At 35.9% G+C, this 19,617-nt stretch overlaps 1 protein-coding gene across 10 annotated transcripts in view; it reads left to right on the top strand.

Moving 5' to 3' along the window:
- Positions 1-19,617, top strand: part of ALMS1 (ALMS1 centrosome and basal body associated protein) — a 209,423-nt gene that overhangs the window by 154,592 nt on the left and 35,214 nt on the right. For all 10 annotated transcript variants that reach the window (XM_073211457.1, XM_073211435.1, XM_073211451.1 and 7 more), the window contains one exon: positions 16,946-18,096. In XM_073211457.1, coding sequence (XP_073067558.1) covers positions 16,946-18,096 — 1,151 coding nt within the window. The remainder of the gene's footprint in view (positions 1-16,945; positions 18,097-19,617) is intronic.

Genomic DNA, 19,617 nt, shown 5'->3' with positions numbered 1-19,617 from the left:
AGGAGGTATACATGAGCTAATTTTATCTCTAAAGTTGATAAATCAAGAAATACATGTGCATGTATAACATTGTAAAAGTTACCCCTAAAACAGTTAAAATCAAACTATAAACCATTCAAAATGTTTAGAAAAATGGTACTAGTAGTATGGGGACAAATGGAGGAAAATATAAAACAAAATAAATTTGTAAGAAAAGAAAAAAATACTATAAAATAAAGAATGGAGAACATAGAAGAAGACTATATAAATAAACACGTATGGGATAAATTCACCAATTAAAAAATCTTCTCAGATTAGGTAAAAAATAAATGCAGTTCCATGCTGTATAGCAGACACATTGAAAATAAAATGACTCCAGAAGGTTGAAAGTAGGAAAACTATACAGACATGTCAATAAGAAATTTGGAGACATGATGTTAATAGAGACAACACCAGAAGTGTTGCAGGAATTAAGGAAGAAATTTTTATATAGGTTTGCAAGCTCAATGAGGCTATAACATATACATCAACATGAATTAGTATAAAATTACATAAAATCAAAACTGGGAGCAGCATCAGTAAGGAAGTTTATGCTGCTATATATAAGAATAAAGACAAAATTATATAAAAACTCTTATTATAGTGTTAGGTAAAAGGTGTTTACATGGGGGCAGGGGAGTGGAATTTGCTTGCATGAAAGAAAAATACAACACAGACCATAACCTAACAAAACCTTCAAGGAGAAATGGGCAATACAGAATAGTTGTAGGGAGCTTAAACACACATATTTGTTCATGAAATCATAGAAATTATATATATATATATATTTTTAATTTTATTTTGGTATCATTAATCTACAATTACATGAAGGACATTATGTTCACGAGGCTACCCCCCTCACCAAGTCCCCCCCACATACCTGTTCATAGTCACTGTCCATCAACATAGTAAGATGCTGTAAAATCACTACTTGTGTTCTCTGTGTTGCATAGCCCTCCCCATGCCCCTCCCCCACACTATACATGTTAATCGTAATGCCCCCTTTCTTTTTTCCTGCCCTTATCCCTCCCTTCCAACCCATCCTCCCCAGTCCCTTTCCCTTTGGTAACTATTAGTCCATTCTTGGATTCTGTGCTTCTGATGCTGTTTTGTTCCTTCAGTTTTCTTTTGTTCTTATACTCCACATATGAGTGAAATCATTTGGTACTTGTCTTTCTCCGCCTGGCTTAAGAAATGATATATTTTTAAGTTTAAAAAAACTTCTGGAAATAGTGTAAATAATGAGGTTGATCTAATAGATAAACATAAATGTTTGATATTTTAAAATGACTTAAAAAAAACCTTTCCAAATGCCTACAAAACACTGTTTCAAGCTGCTTCATTGATATATAATGCACATACCATAAAACTCACCCATTTAAAGTGTACAATTTAGTGTTTTTTACCCTATTCAAATGTGTACAACATTCAACACAATCTCGCCCTCACCCTCACATTAAACCCAGCCCCTGACTCTAACCTTCCCCGTACACCTTACCGAAAACCTAACCCTAAACCTAGCCCTGGCTCCTGAACCTAACCCCTCACCGTCACCACTGACATCACCCACACCTCACTGTAACCCTAAACCTCAATCTTGCCCTCACCCTCACATTAAACCCAGACCCTGTCTCTAACTGTAATGCTATCCTCCCTGTACACCTGTCTTAAGTCATTGAGTATGATTTTAGCTGTGGATTTTTCATAGATGCCCTTCATCAGATTGAGGAATTTCCCCTCTATTCCTAGTTTAGGTGTTTTTATCAAAAACAGGCTTGTTTTTGTCAGTACATTTTGTCTTTTGAGGTGATCAACTGAGTTTTGTATTTTATTATATTGATTGACTTTTGGATGTTGAACCAACCTTGCATTCATGGAATAAATCCTACTTGTTTGTGATGTATGACTCATTATATGTTGCTGGATTCTTTTTGCTAGTATTTTGTTGAGGTCTTTTGTATCCATACTCATAAGAGATATTGGCCTGTAGTGTTCTTGTGATGTCTTTGTTGGGTTTATTATCAGAGTAACACTGGTCTCATAAAATGAATTGGAAAGTGTTCCCTTCTCTTTGTTTTTTGGAAGAGGCTGTGAAAAATTAGTGTTAACTTCTTTAAATTGTGGAATTCAGTGGTGAAGCAATCTGGTCTTAGACTTTTCTTTGTAGGTGATTTTTTTTTATTACTAATTCACACACTTCACTTGCTTTAGATCTGTTCAGATTGTCTATTACTTTTTTAGTCAGTTTCAGTGGTTTGTGGCTTCCTAGGAAGGAAATTTGTCCATTTCACCTCAATTATCTAATTTGTTGGCATACATAGTAAAGTGTATTCCTTTATAATGCTTTTTATTTTTATAAGTAAGTAAAATTTATTTATTTTATAGTAGCAGTATTCCCTCTTTCATTTTTCATATGAATCTTCTCATTTTTTCTTGGTCAAGCTACCAAAAGAGTTTTGTGAGTTTAGTTGATCTTTTCAGAGAACCAGCTTTTAGTTTGTTATTTTTCTCTTTTTAAAATTCCTTGTTTCAGTAATCTCCACTCTAATCGTTATGATTTCCTTCCATCTGCTTTCTTTAGTTTTAGTTTTCTCTTCTTCCAATGTCTTAACTTCCAATGTCAAAGTTTAGGTTTTTTTACTTGAGATCTTTTCTTGATACAGGCATTTACAACTATAAATTTCCCTCTAAGCTTTAACTATAACCCATTAGTTTGTTGTCATTCATTACAAATTATTTTTTCTGGTCTCTCTTTTTTGATTTCTTCTTTAACCCATAAGTTATTTAGGAATGTTTTGTCTAACTTCACATTTTGAGTTTCCTAAATTTTATTGTTACTGATTTCTAATTTCAATTGTATTGTGGTTGGAGAACATATTTTGTATTATTTCTCTCCTTTTAAGTTTATTGAGGCTTGTCATATAGCCTAGCATCTCTCTGTCTGGCAAATACTCAATATGCACTTTAGAAGAGTGCGTATGGTTAGAATGCTCTGATATGTTTATTAGGTTTAGCTGGTTTACACTGTTACTCAAGTCTTCTATTTCCCTGTTAACCTTCTGTCTACCCACTATTTCTAGTGGAGTATTAAAGTCTCCAGCTTTTATTGTTGAATTGTCTATTTCTCCTGTCACTTCTGTCAGCTTTTGCTTCACAGATTTTGGTGCTCTGTTACCAGATAGACATGTTTATAATTATTATAGTTGTCTCATGGATACCCTTATATCATTATGAAATAGCCTTGTTCATCTGTAGTAACATTTTTTTTTCTGATGTTATTATAGCCATGCAGCTTTCTTACTGTTGCTATTTGCATCTTTGTCCATTCTTATATTTTCAGTTTATTTGTATCTTTGTATCTAAAGTTCATCTCTTACAGAGTGCATATAATTGGATCATGGGTTTTTTTGGCAAAACCAGTCTGACAATCTCATCTTTTTTATTAAATTGTTTAATATGCTCATTTTTAATATTCAGTACTACTGATAGAGTTGGATTTACATCTACCATTTTATTTTTTCTTTTCCATGTATTTATTCTTGGTAATATGGTAGATTAGATGTCCTGATAACCTCTCTTAAGGAAAATAAAGCTGGATTAAAAATATCAAAGCTATCTTTAAAATCATCACAGAGTTGACAATGACAATAAAGCATCTGTAGCTCCCCAAAATAGAGTGAAAGCAGGAACCTGACAAATAAGCACTAAAGCTAGTCACCCTAAAGGTTTCAGATGCAGTCTATAGAGCTGGACTTTATATTTAATGTCTACATGAAATTATGGACAAAATATAAAACTTAGGGCCCACCCACAGTGAAAATTTTAATGGCTATTCCTGCTTAAAGCTGGGCCTCCAATAGGTTACAGTCTAAATAAAAGATTAAAAACAAAATAAACACATCCATGAAGAAGAGGAAAACAAGGAAACTTACATGTCTAAACCTTGTTAATGAGTTTGGGGAGAGAAAGCAGTGTCAAATTTATTCTGAAAATTTGTAAATGCAAACCAGCTCTCACACAGGATTACAGTAAAGAATTTTGCACTTACACAATTTATTGGTGCAGTAAACTACATGTGTATTCTGAAAATCCTCCAGCCCAGAATTTTATTTAAAATGGTCCTAGCTTGGTAGTGCCAACTCACATGCCATACTGAAGCAAATGTGTATCTCTCTGAAGAGATTTCAACCCAGACCTCAAAACATTCCCCCAAATGCCAAGCTCATAGTCAAGGCATCATGAATGAAAAAGCATAAAAAAACAAAAGATATAAATGAGACCCACAAAAACAAATTTCCAGGGCTCCTTGGGAATTCCAATTCTAGGATTAGAGCAGGAAATAGAGGAGATGAGTTTGGAGCATCTTGTAGTACTAGCAGGTAAAGAAAAAAAAAACTCACAAAGAGATACAAGAGCCAAGTAAAAGAACTCCCAATGACCAAAGTTGTAATTTGAACAATATAGTAGTATTGAATTATAATCAAATATCCTTATCCATACTGATATAATGATTGAATAAGTAAATACATGGGAACAAATAGACAACTCTTCTGTGCAGAATTCTAAGTAATTTGCATAGATACTCTATCCTTAAGGAGGTGTAGAGCATGATTTCCTACTCCCTAAGAACGTATCTTACACAGTGACTTCCATCCAAAGAAAGTATAGAAAGGGAAAAAAGAATAACTTTACAGTGAAGAACTCTGACAAACACTACTTCAGCCAGCTAGTCAAGTTCAACATCAATAGTTAAGTCATGCTGATGCTATTTACCCTTATGTGGTGAGAATGGCACTTTCAAGTCTTCCTTCCCAAAATGATAACTCCAATCTAACCATAAGAGAAACATCAAACAAACCCAAATGACTGACATCCTACAAAATACCTGATCAGTGTTTCTCAAAACTGTCAGGGCCTTGAATAACAAAGAAGTTCTGAGGAACTGTCACAGATCAGCATAACCTAAGGAGACATGATAACTAAATGTAATATATCCTAGATTGAATCCCAGAACAGAAAAAGGACATCAGGTATAAACTAAGGAAATCTGATAAAAGTATGAATTTCAGTTAATAATAATGTAACTTTTTTGGTTCATAAAATGTAATGTGCCATATTAATATAAGGTGCTAATAGGGGAAACTGGCTATGGATAATAAACTGTCTGTACTATCTTCACAATTTCTCTATAAATCTTAAAACTTGGAAAATAAAAAGTTTTATTTTAGAAAATTCATATATCCATACTGATATTAAAACAGATAAGATAGTTTAGATAGATCGATAGCTTTGTTGATTAGATAAGGAAAGAGATACTCTTCTTTATAGAATATAATATGACACCAACTAAATGAAGAATGGAAAATAGTTGGAAAATCTCCACATTACAACCATTATAGTAATAATAGATTTAAGCAAGACTCATCAGTGGATAAGATTATTGAGTGAAAATTTATTAGGGAGTAGGGTATTTATACCTTTCCACATTACCCATTAATTACAAAGTCAAAAAAAGCTTACCTTTACCATAGAGAACTCTATACAGCCTCTTAGCCAGGTAATCCGGGTTAACATCATCAGTACTGGGACAAGTTGAAGTAAAGTATTCCAGATGTGATGCACTTAGGACACATTACTCATGTAGAGTTTTTGTCAAAATTCATAACTTCATCTAATCACAATGAAACTCAGACTCAAACTGAAGGACATTCTGCAAATAACTAGCCTGCTGTTTTAAAAAATGTTAGTGTTTGGAGGACAAAAGCTGAGAAACTATTCTAGATAAAGGATCCTCACTAAATGGGTTTGACAAAGAATCAACACACTTTGGAGAGGAAAAAAAATGGCATGAGAAGTGAGGCAGAAACATCCTCCCAAAATCACAGAACACGAATATACAGCAAATAAACTAACCCTGAAAAAGCAACCCAAAGACTGCAGAACAGACTGCCTACATCTGGGGAAAAGAGAAGACCTCACAGATAGTGGTAAAGTAGCAAAGCTGCAATCTGGTGGGAACCAAGTCCTCCCCAACCCACTCACAGGAGGGAGGAAGAGAGACAGAGCAGGGAGGGAGTAGAAGCCCAAGACTGCTGAACACCCAGTCCTGGAGATCTACTCCAGGAGCATGAACCCACATTACATGGTGCTGTGGAGATTAGTGGGGTTGGAAAGCGCAGTCAGGTGGAATACTTGGAGAGACTGAGATTACAGCATCTTGTGGAGAACAGGTACACACATGGGATCCCCTGGGACAAAAGAAAGGTGGGCACTTTGAAAGATTTCTCAGCAACGAGAGGGGCATTAAAAGGGCAAAGATACAAAACTCATTGCTCAGGAGAAAGAGCAGGTAGACAAAATTTTCCCAGCATGCTCAGCCCAGCAGGTTAGAAGCTCTCAGGAGCTTCAGACGCTCCATCCCCCTGACTGGCAACACAGCCTCAAGGCCGCCCACTGTGGTACGCAACCTGCCACTCCTTTTGACAGTTGCCAGTCACACTGACCTGTCTCCACCATCATGCCAGGCCTTCTGGAGGATGGCCCCACCTACCACAGCTATAGGGGCATAACACAGAGGCTCCTCCCTACATTCTCAGCCCACTGGACTTGGCAGTGGAGGCAGGCACTACAGACAGGAAGGCAGGAAGGATCTCTTCCTTCCTGGCAGGAGTTACTTCCTCTTTCTTGTCTTCTACACCTGTCATTGCTGCAGGTGCTAAGCAGCTCCAGAAAGTAGCATTTCTGGGCACTAGAGGGCACTGTCTACAAAAAGTTCTTATTCCATAGAAAACACTAAAATAATGAAACGGTAAAGAATTTGGTCCAAACAAAACTGCAAGAAAAAAATTCCAGAAGGAGGGTTGACTGAAACTGAGATCACCAGTGTTCTTGATAAAGATTTTAAAATAAGAGTCATAAACATTCTCATGGAACTACAGAAAAATATTCAAGATCTCAGGGAGGACTCCAACAAAGATATAGAAACTGAAAAATACAGTATCTGAAATGAAACATACAATGGAGTGATTTAAAAGTAGATTAGATAAAGTAGAGGAGATGGTAAATGAAATGGAATATACCCTAGGCGCACAGAAATCTCAATCATAATGTAAGTTGGTCATGGATATGGAGTGCAGAGAACAGGAAAACAAAGAAGCTGATGCACAGAGAGAAAAAAAAGATCTCTAGGAATGAATGAATAATAAGAGAACTGTGCAACCACTCCAAAAGGAACAATATTTGCATTATATGGATACCAGAAGAAGGAGAGAGAAAAGGGGATAGAAAGTCTCTTTGAGGAAATAATTGCTGAAACCTCTCCAGTCTGGGGAAAGAAATAGTCACTCAGGTCATGGAAGTGCAGAGATCTACACAAGGGACCATAGGAAGACAACACCAAGACACATAATAGTTAAGATGGCAAAGATCAAGGACAAGGAGAGAGTATTGAAAGCAGCCAGAGAGAGAAAAAAGATCACATATAAAAGAAAGCCCATCAGGCTATCAGCAGACTTCTCAGCAGAAACTTTAAAGGCAAAAAGAGAGTTGCACAATATATTTAATGCAGTGAAACAGAATGGCCTCCAACCAAGAATACTCTACGCAACAAGATTATTGTTTAAATTTGAAGCAGGGATTAAACTATCTCCACATAAGCAAAAATTGAGGTAGTTCACCACCCACAAATCATCTCTACAGTGTATCTTAGAGGGACTGCTCTAGATGGAAGTGCTCCTAAGGCTAAATAGCTGTCACCAGAGAAAATAAAACCACAGTAAAAGAAGGAGACCAATTTATTACTAAGCAAATGCAAAATTAAATCAACTATCCACAAAGTCAGTCAAGGGATACAGAAAGAGTACAGAATATGACACCTAATATATAAAGAGTGGAGGAGAAAGAAGGAGGGAGGAAAAAAAAGAACCTTTAGATTGTATTTGAAATAGCATAATAAGTGAGTTAAGTTACACTGTTAGATAGTAAGGAAGCTGTCCTTGAAACTTTGGTTACCACAGATCTAAAGCCTAGAATGGCAATAAGTATGTGTCTATCGGTAATCACCCTAAATGCAAATGGACTGAATGCGCCAATCAAAAGACATAGTTATAAAATGGACCAAAAAACAAGACCCATCTCTATGCTGACTGCAAGAGACTCACTTCAAACCCAATGACACAAACACTAATACAAGTGAAGGGATGGAAAAAGATGGTTGAGGCAAATAATAGGGAGACAAAAGCAGGAGTAGTAGTACTTGTATCAGACAAAATGATTTCAAAACAAAGAAAGTAACGAGACAAAGAAGGATGTTACTTAATGATAAGGGGTTCAGTCCAACAAGAGGATATAACCATTATAAATATCTATGCACCCAAAATAGGATTACCTAAATGTGTAAAACAAGTACTAACAGAATTAAAAGGGGAAATAGAATGCAGTGCATTCATTTTAGGAGACTTCAACATATCACTCACACCAAAAGACAGATCAACCAGACAGAAAATAAGTAAGGAGACAGAGGCACTGAACAATGCATTAGAACAGATGGACTTAACATACATCTACAGAACACCCTACCCAAAAGCATCAGGATACATATTCTTCTCAAGTGTACATGGAACGTTTTCCAGAATAGATCACATACTAGGCCACAAAAAGAGCCTCAGTAAATTCAAAAAGGTTAAAATTGTACCAACCATCTTCTCAGACCACAAAGGTACGAAACTAGAAATAAATTATGCAAAGAAAACAAAAAAGCCCACAAATACATGGAGGTTTATGAAAAATACAGTATCTGAAATGAAACATACAATGGAGTGATTTAAAAGTAGATTAGATAAAGTAGAGGAGACGGTAAATGAAATGGAAATCAGAGAACAGGAAAACAAAGAAGCTGATGCACAGAGAGAAAAAAAGATCTCTAGCCAACAAATCAATGACCAAATTAAAACAGATCAAACGATATATGGAGACAAATGAAAACAACTCAATAGTATATTCAGAGATGAATAGATGAAGAAAATGTGGTTATATACATTGAAAGAAGGAAATGCTGCAATATGTGACACAATGGATAAATCTTCAGGACATTATGTTAAGTAAGATAAGCCAGTCACAGACCAGTATTGCATGAATTCACTTACATGAGACTCTAAAATAGTTAAATTCACAAAATCAAAGGGTAAAATGGTATTATTGCCAGGGACTGGGGGAGTGAGGGAAATGAGTTACTAATCACTGGGTATAAAGTTTCAGTCAAGCAAAATAAGTAAGTTCTAGGGATCGGCTGTAAAACACTGTACCTACTGTCAAGAATAATATATTGTACATTTAAGGTTTTGTTCAAAGGATGTGTCTCCTGTTCAGTCCTTTCACAATATTATTACAGAAAGAAAGACAGAGAGAGAGAAAGAAGGAAAATATATTTGGGGCCAAATTCTGCAGAACCTGGAACACTAGGCTAAGGACTTTAATTTTATCCTTAACAGAAATTAAGAGCCAGTATAAAATTTTGAATGGAGAAGTTACATGATTATAGTTGTTTCAGGAAGGATAACCATGGCAACAGCATAAAAGAAGCAAAATTGTGAAAGGCTATTAGAATACATTAAAATATAAAGCAGTAAGTTAAAAAGTGTGGAATTAGGTAACATTACTGTTAAATATATTCATTTTCTAATGTCAGTAATTTCAGTCAGCCCAGTCCCACTGACTTAGGATGGAAGTAAACTATATAGTGAAAGTAGAAAATGAGCAAGCTGAATTCCTTGAGTATAAAGGGCTCTATAGAACAATGGAATTAGATAATCACCATCTCATGGTACTTCCTTAAGAGTAAAGGTTGGGGTAGTTAACTTCTGATAATGAAATTTTATATAGAAGCATCTGAAAACTTCCCCTCAAATAAATCATAAAGTACATTGAAAATATGATTTACTACTTTAAAAAAATTCAAGTTAAACATGCTGATTGTAAAAGATTCAAATAATGCATAGAATTTCAGGTGAAAAGTAAAAGTTTCCCTTCTATCCCTGAAGCCCCTTGTTCCACTTTCCCATAATAAGAGGGGTTAATCAGGTTTTTGCATATCCATTTAGATAAAATGCTGCCACGTAGTCCAGAAATATTTGTTCAATGAAAGGAATATTTATGCATATACAAACATTTTATATTAAGTGATTTGATATACCATAATTTAACTAGATATTTAAGTTGTTACCATATGTTTAGTAATCTGAAGAATACTGCAGTGAATATTCTTTTGTATGTGTGTGTAATTTTACTTCATTCTTTTGGTACAACTTTATGTGTTTATCTCTAAGCCCTGTTAAGTCGAATTGCTGGTTGAAAAGGAACCTGTGTTTCAATTTTAGTCAGTGTTGAGAGTTTAGATAAATTTTTCCATAATACAGCCACCTACCAATCCCACCAAAAAGTTGCGAAAACAGTACAATATACTTGCATTTATTTATCTTACATTCATTTTTGTTAACGTTTTGCTTCACTGGCTTTACAATCGATAAATATATATATATTACTAATATTTTATCTGAACCATGAGGGGATAAATGGTAGACATCATGTCCTTTCATCCCTGTATACCATAGTATATATATTCTAAAAAGAAAAACATTTCCTTACATACTATGGTATAATTATCAAATATATTTAGCATGGATACAATACTAATGTATAGTCTACATTTAAATCACACAAATTCCTCCCTCCCTTCCTTTCTTCCTGTTTTCTTCACCAAGTTTTTCTACAGCTGTCCTTTACAGCAAATTTCCCTCCTGGTCTACAGAGTCCAATCTATGATCATGATTGCATTTAGATGCCATGTGTATTTAGTGATCCTAAATCCTGAAGTCTGTTATTATAGACACTGAGAAGTGACTGGAGGTAACCTGGCTACAGGGGACAGTATGTGTTGGGTCGGTGGACTGGATGAGGGGTATAAAGAGGCGCACAGAAATCTCAATCATAATGTAAGTTGGTCATGGGTATGGAGTGCAGTATGAAGAATATAGTCAAAAGTTCTGTAACATCTTTCTATGTTGACAGATAGTACTGCACTAGAAGGGGTGAAGACTTAAAATGTAACATTTGAATCATTGTTTTGTATAACTGAAACCAATATAATACTGCATATGAACTGTACTTCAATTAAAAAGAAAGACAATGCCAAAGGTAGCCACAATTTGGATTGCCTTTAATATATTAGCTAAAAAAGTGTGTTGATTTTTATATTTTAGTTAAGGTGTCATTGATATATAATCTTATGAAGGTTTCACATAAGCAACATTACGGTTTCAGCATCACCCATATTATATGACCCCCACCCAACCTGATTGCAGTCACTGTCCATCAGCTAGTGGTATGCTATAGAGTCATTACTTGTCTTCTCCATGCTATACTGCTTTCCCCAAGACCCACCTATATTGTGATTGTTAATTATAATGCCCCTTAATCTTCTTCTCCCTCCCTCCCCACCCACTGTCCCCAACCTCTTCCCTTTGGTAACTGCTAGTCTCTTCTTGGAGTCTGTGAGTCTGCTGTTGTTTTGTTCCTTCAGTTTTGCTTTGTTGTTATACTTCATAAATGAGTGAAATCATTTAGTACTTGTCTTTCACTGCTGCCTGGCTTCTTTCACTGTACTTAATACCCTCTAGGTCCATACATGTTGTTGTAAAAGGTAGAATTTCTTTTCTTTTTATGGCTGAATGATACTCCATTGTGAATATGTACCACTTCTTATTTATCCAGTCATCTACTGATGGACATTTAGGTTGCTTCCGTATCTTGGCTGTTATAAATAGTGCTGTGATAAATGTAGGGGTGCACATGTATTTTTGAATCAGGGATCTTGTTTTCTTTGGGTAAATTCCTAGTAATGGAATTCCTGGGTCAAATGGTACATGTATTTGTAGTTTTTTGAGGAACTTCTGTATTGCTTTCAACAATGGTTGAACTAATTTACATTACAACCAACAGTGTAGGAGGGTTCCCCTTTCTCTGCATCCTCATCAGCATTTATTGTTTCTTTTCTCTTGGATGTTGGCCATCCTAACTGCTGTGAAGTAATATCTCATTGTGGTTTTAACTTGCATTTCCCTGATGATTGCTGATGTAGAGCATCTTATCATGTGCCTGTTGGCCATTCGAATTTGTTCTTTGGAGAAGTGACTGTTCAGATTCTCTGCCCATTTTTTAAATCGGGTTATTTGTTTTTGAGGTGTTGAGGTGTGTGAGTTCTTTATTTTGGATGTTAACCCCTTTTTGGATAAGTCATTTATGAATGAATATATCCTCCCATATTGTAGGATGCCTTTTTGTTCTGCTGATGGTATCCTTTGCTGTACAGAAGCTTTTTAGTTGGATGTACTCCCATTTGTTCATTTTTGCCCTTGTTTCCCTTGCCCAAGGATATGTGTTCAGGAAAAAGTTGTTCATATTTATATTCAAGAGATTTTTGCCTATGTTTTCTTCTGTGACTTTTATGGTTTCATGATTTACATTCAGGTTGTTGATCCATTTCAAGTTTATTTCTGTGTATGGAGTTAGACAGTTATCCAGTTTCATTCTCTGGCATGTAGCTGTCCAATTTTGCCAGCACCAGTTGTTGAAGAGACTGTCATTTCCGCATTGTATATCCATGGCTCCTTTCTTGTATATTAGTTGGCCATACATGTGTGGGTTTATATTTGGGATCTCAATTCTGTTCCATTGATCTATGGGTCTGTTCTTGAGCCAGTACCAAATTGGCTTCATTACTGTGGCTTTGTAGTAGAGCTTGAAGTCAGGGAGCATAATCACCCTACTTTCTTCTTCCTTCACAGGATTGCTTTGGCTATTTGGGGTATTTTGTGCTTCCATATGAATTTTAGAAGTATTTGTTCTAGTTCGTTGAACAATGCTGTTGGTATTTTAATAGGGATTGCACTGAATTTGTAGGTGGCTTTAGGCAGGACACATTGGCCACTTGGACAATATTAATTCTTCCGATCCATGAGCCATGGGATGTATTTCCACTTTTGGTGTCTTTAATTTCTCTCATGAGTGTCTTGTAGCTTCCAGAGTATACATCTTTCACCTCCATGGTTAGGTTTATTCCTAGGTATTTTATTCTTTTTGATGCAGTTGTAAATGGAATTGTTTTCCTGATTTCTCTTTCTGCTAGTTCATTGTTAGTGTATAGGAATGCAACAGATTTCTGTGTATTAATTTTATATCCTGCAACTTTGCTGTATTCCGATATCAGTTCTAGTACTTTTGGAGTGGAGTCTTTAGGGTTTTTTATGTACAATATCATGTCATCTGCAAATAGTGACAGTTTGACTTCTTCTTTACTGATCTGGATTCCTTGTATTTCTTTGTTTTGTCTAATTTCCATGGCTAGGACCTTCAGTACTATGTTGAATAACAGTGGGGAGAGTGGGCATCCCTGTCTTGTTCTTGATCTTGGAGGAAATGCTTTCAGCTTCTCGCTGTTCAGTATGATGTTGGCTGTGGGTTTGTCATATATGGCCTTTATTATGTTGAGGTACTTGCCCTCTATACCCATTTTTTGAGAGTTTTTACCATGAATGGATGTTGAATTTTGTCAAGTGCTTTTTCAGTATCTATGGAGATGATCGTGTGGTTTTTGTCCATGTTTTTGTTGATGTGTATGATGTTGATGGATTTTAGAATACTGTACCATCCTTGCATCCCTGGAATAAATCCAACTGGGTCATGATGGGTGATCTTTTTTATGTATTTTTGAACTTGGTTTGCTAGTGTTTTATTGAGTATTTTTGCATCTATGTTCATCAGGGATTCTGGTCTATAATTTTCTTTTTTTGTGATGTCTTTGCCTGGTTTTGGTATTAGAGTAATGCTGGCCTCGTAGAATGAGTTTGGAAGTATTCCCTCTTCTACTTTTTGGAAAACTTAAGGAGAATGGGTAGTAGGTCTTCACTAAACATTTGATAAAATTCAGCAGTGAAACTCTGGTCCAGGGATTTTGTTCTTAGGTAGTTTGTTGATTACCAATTCAATTTTGTTGCTGGTAATTGGTCTGTTCAGATTTTCTGTTTCTTTCTGGGTCAGCCTTAGAAGGTTGTATTTTTCTAGAAAGTTTCCTTTTATACGTTATTTGTATTAATTCGTCTTGAAATGTGTTGCAGTCGGGGACTGCGAAAATGAGAAGTCGAGTCAGAATGATGTTTAATGCACAGTACTTAGACTTCCTCTGAAGACAAAGCACCAAGTCAGAGCTTCCCTGTGCTTTTATTAAGTTACAGCAAGCAAAAAGACAGGATTATAGAATAAGTTTCATCATCAAGCTAAACAATTGCAAACTAATCCTCTTAAGGTTTCTCTTATGTCTCATCAAGTCATCCAGCCATGTAAGTCTCAAGGTGTGTTCCTTATCTGGGTTTGCCTCAGAAAGGATCACTAGAACGTTTGCAGTCCTTGTCACACCACTCATGACTCACACCAGATTCCAAGACACAGTACCTATTGTTCTTTTCTCTTAGATTAGTTTCGGCTATAGATTAAGCTTAAGCAGGAACTAAATTACAGCAAGGTTAACTGCTGAGGTAACTACATAAATGTTTGGTAGAGTTCATGAGCGAAGCCATCTGATTCTGGACTTTAGTTTGTCAGGAGGTTTGAAAGTCTTTCTACAGTTTAGATATTAAAAGAAGATATCATGTATCCCACTGCATTCTGAGGAAATTGCCTTAGGGATTCCCAGAGTATTTAATGAAAATTCTGACAATAATCTATAGTGTGGGTAAAAAGTATCGATAGTTACAAGTGTTTCCTTGTGGAATCTATTTGTCATTGTTTCTGCCTATAATTGAAACTCCAAAAATATGTATTGATACTATATTAGTGTTTAGAACTAGGATTTATGATTGTAGGATGTTATTACATCTAAAAATACCTGTTTGATGTAGAAAAATAACTGTCAAAAAGTGAAGATGGAAGATGGTAAATTTTATGTTAGGTGTATTTTACCACAAGAAAAAAAAAACTAGGTATGAACAGATACTTCTCCAAAGAAGGAATTCAGATGGCCAACAGGCACATGAAAAGATGCTCCACATTGCCAGTCATCAGGGAAATGCAAGTTAAAACCACAATGAGACATCACCTCACACCAGTTAGGATGGCCAACCTAGAAAAGACAACAACAAATGCTGATGAGGATGCGGAGAAAGGGGAACCTTCCTACACTGCTGGTGGGAATGTAAGGTAGTTCAACCATTGTGGAAAGCAGTATGGAGGTTCCTCAAAAAACTAAAATTAGAAATACCATTTGATCCAGGAATTCCACTCCTAGGAATTTACCCTAAGAATGCAGGAGCCCAGTTTGAAAAAGACAGATGCACCCCTATGTTTATCGCAGCACTATTTATAATAGCCAAGAGATGGAAGCAACCTAAGTGTCCATCAGTAGATGAAAGAATAAAGAAGATGTGGTACATATACACAATGGAATATTATTCAGCCATAAGAAGAAAACAAATCCTACCATTTACAACAACATGGATGGAGCTAGAGGGTATTATGCTCAGTGAAATAAGCCAGGCAGAGAAAGACAAGCACCAAATGATTTCACTCATCTGTGGAGCATAAGAACAAAACAAAAACTGAAGGAACAAAACAGCAGCAGACTCACAGAACCCAAGAATGGGCTAACAGTTGCCAAATGGATAGGGACTGGGGAGTGTGGGTGGGAAGGGAGGGAGAAGGAGAATAAGGGGCATTACAATTAGCACACATAATGCAGGGGGGGTTCACGGGGAAGGCAGTTATAGCCCAGAGAAGGCAAGTAGGGACTCTATATCATCTTACTATGCTGATGGACAGTGACTGTAATGGGGTGTGTGGTGGGGAGTTGATAACGGGGGGAATCTAATAACTGCAATGTTGCTTATGTGATTGTTTATTAATACCAAAAATATATATACATATTGAAGATATGAAAATAAATAAATAGAACTGTGAATATGGCTTGACTGTAACAATGTGTTAAGGGTATATTGGAGGACCGTCTTTTAATAAAACTGTTCATAAACAACCTCCTAGAAGGCTGGAGATGGCTGTATCCCTCATTTCAGGTTGGGAAGTTTGAAAACCTCTAAGTATTTTAATCTGCCTATGTCTCTTTATCATCTCTCTTTATATCTGTATGCTTATGTTATCTAGCTAGCTAAATTATATATAAAAACACACATGCCAGGAAAACGTAACTATATTTTTTCAGTCTCTGTCATATAAACATAGTGATAATGGGTTTACCTAATTAACTAGGAAGTTAACTCATTCTTAAGTGAATAGAATATACAGTATTGTTTTAAGAGGAACATAAAAAATAAAAATAAACTGGGTATAAAATAGGTGATGATGGTTCACAGAAAGGAATTTTAAAAGCCTTTAAAACATCTGAAGGGTTGTTTTTTATTTATCCCACCTATTTAATTAATGATGATTATAATGAAGTCTCAGGTTTCTTAGGTGAGAACAGAGTTAACAATATCTATCTCTCAATTTTATTAAGAAGATTGAATTAAAAGAGGAAAAATAGATATAGAACACATCCTAATCTCCCATACATAGCAGGTAGTGAATGCATAGCAGCTGCTGTTATAATCCAGAGAACTAGAGTGCCTTCCTTGAGATTACACAGCCAGTCTATGGCAGAGTACAACCCAGAATACAGATCTTTTGGACTCTGAGTCTCTTCAAGTTTTACTGTGCCACTCTGTCTCCTAAGCACAGGCATGAATCCTCTGTACAGGCAGTGAATTTTCTGAAATTTTATATAAACGGTTCTTTCTTTTGGTCTTTGTTCTATATCTAAATAATTAAGTGTGAATACTATTTCTAAAGGGAATGCAAATATTTTAAAATCTTTTTTTCTCCTTTTCAGAGTCTAGATGTCATTCAGAATTTGAAAATACTACCCATTCTGTCTTCAGATCAGCCAAGTTTTACAGTCATCGTCCAGTACACCTACCAAGTGATCAAGATTTTTGCCATGAATTCTTAGGAAGGAGTGTTTTCATGAGGCATTCTTGGAAAGATTTATTTCAGCATCACCCAGACAAACAAAGAGAACACAGTTGTCTTCCTCCCTCTTATCAAAATGTGGAAAAGACAAAGACAGATTACACCAAAATACAGAGCCTAAGTATCAATGTAAACTTGGAAAACAAAGAAGAGGCTAAAAGTCAGGCTAGAGATTATCCACAAAATGACAAACAAATGAATGATCAAAATAAGGATCAGAAGGTCACCTCAGAGCCACCAACTCAGCACACTGCACATTTGAATGAACTCTGGAACAAGTATCAGGAGCAACAGAAGCAACAGAAGAAACCTGAGTTTGGTGACAGGAAAGAACTGTCCTTGGTGGAGCGACTTGATCGTTTGGCCAAACTTCTCCAGAATCCCATCACACATTCACTCCTGCCCTCTGGAAGGACACAGGATGATAGCAGAGGGGAACAAGATGTTAAAGAAGGGAGTGCTAAACTGCAACAGCAAAAAAACAAGCTTCAAAAAAAGAAACGATATAAAAGCCTGGAGAAATACCATAGAAACACACGAGATCTTAAAAAAAGCAGGGTTTTTTCTGCTCATCAAGATGGGAAGTCCAATCAGATTAAAATTGAGCAGATTAAATTTGATAAATACATTCTGAGAAAACAGCCAGGTTTTCATTATATAAACACTTCTTCAGATTCTAGACAATCAGAGGAGAGTGAGCTGCTCACAGATACTGCCACTAACATTATTTCCACCACCACTTCTCCTGTGGAATCAGATATATTGACCCAAACAGATAAAGAAGTGACTTTGAATGACAGGAGTAGTTCTCTTTCCACCATTGACACTGCTCGATTGATCCAAGCTTTTGGCCATGAAAGAGTTTGTCTGTCACCTAGGCAAATTAGATTATACAACAGCGTCACCAACCATCAGAGGAGGTACCTTGAGAAGCGGAGCAAGAACAAGAAAGCATTTTACACGTGTCACCCCCAAATGACTTCTGAGCACACCAGAAGGAAACACATCCAGGTACATGGCTACGAATTCCATCTGGCAATGTGACTGCCTTTTTCATGGACTTTTTAGTTAAGCTTTGCACACAGGTGAAAAAAAAATCCCATTGCCCTTTCTTCACTTGAACATTTCTTACCAACTGAAAAAAAGGGAGAAAGTGTAGTACAATGCTGTTGTGAGATGTCATTCTTTTCATCAGCACTCATTCACGAATTACACTTTGAATGAAGGGCTTTGCTCCTACATGCTTCAGAGTCTGCAAAGTAATCCCCAGGCACAGAGATGCTCCAGGTTAAGAATGGCCTCCATTCTGAACAGGATTGCATGGTCTTTTGGTTTGTTTTTTGTTTTTCATTCCTCTCTGTCTTTCAAGAAAGGTTAAGGTGCTTTTAACCCATACACACACACACGTGCGTACATAAATAACATACTATTTTTTAAGTATATGAGGAATTGGAATGATAGAAAATTTAAAGCCAGGAAGGGGAGAGCTACATGATTTTTTAAAATAAATAAATAAATGAAGAATTGTGAATGACAGGAAGACAAATTGAAGCCAGGAAGGAGGTAAATATACCCTGTGGACATGATTGCTAGAAGTAAGCCACAAATTTCCCTTTATGTTTCTAGCAGTTAGTATTGCTAGGATTTTGTGATCAAACGACATGAGTCCATAATACAAAAACAAACTACATTTTCAAAAACATTACAGATATTTCTGGTACCAAGACCTAAGAGGAATTTCTCTCGTTTGTCCTCATAAAGCAAGCACCACAGTATAACAGTCATCAACAGTATCCTTACAACAGATTTAGTAACAATGCCCATAAGGCTAATAATGGCCTTACTTTAGGGAGTTCAGTAAAAGCAGATCTCAAGAGTTAAAAAAACACAGACCATTACTTTAACCCAAGAATAAAATTTAGGATATCTAGAGAAGTGCTCTCCAAAGAGAGATGCTTACAAAATGGTTCACTGGAGTAGAGAAAGAAAAGTACTAGATTTATATTCATTTTTCTCAGCCTTTTAAAATTTGTATATGATATAATTTATAAATAAATGGTAATTTACTCAATATTTTTTTAGTAGGACTGCATGATCAAAAAATTTTATAGGAAAGGAGGTACAAGACATTCAGGAAATTTACTATTAGTATTTCTCATGATTGTGTTTTTGGTAGGTACTACAAGACATTGACTATATATATATATATATATATATATATATAAATAGTACAATATGACTTTTTTTTAAGCAAATGAAGAATTGAGAGTCACACAGATTAAGGCTTTTTGTTCCTTAGAGGAGAATAGAGGTAAAGTGGAAGAGGCTTAACACAAAGGTCACATGTTGTATAACTATTTACATGAAATAATGAGAACAGGCAAGTTCACAGAAACAAAGTAGATTCATGGATATTAGGGGCTGGTGGAAAGGACGACGAGAGTGTGACTAATGGGTAAGAGTTTTCCACTGAGGTCTACTTTGGTAGAGGATTTGTGTGTGTGTGTGTGTGTGGTAAAATACACATAAAGT

The sequence above is a fragment of the Manis javanica genome, chromosome 1, assembly GCF_040802235.1.
Source record: "Manis javanica isolate MJ-LG chromosome 1, MJ_LKY, whole genome shotgun sequence".
In the NCBI taxonomy this organism is placed as follows: Eukaryota; Metazoa; Chordata; class Mammalia; order Pholidota; family Manidae; genus Manis; species Manis javanica.
This window is presented reverse-complemented; position numbering and strand designations above follow the sequence as displayed.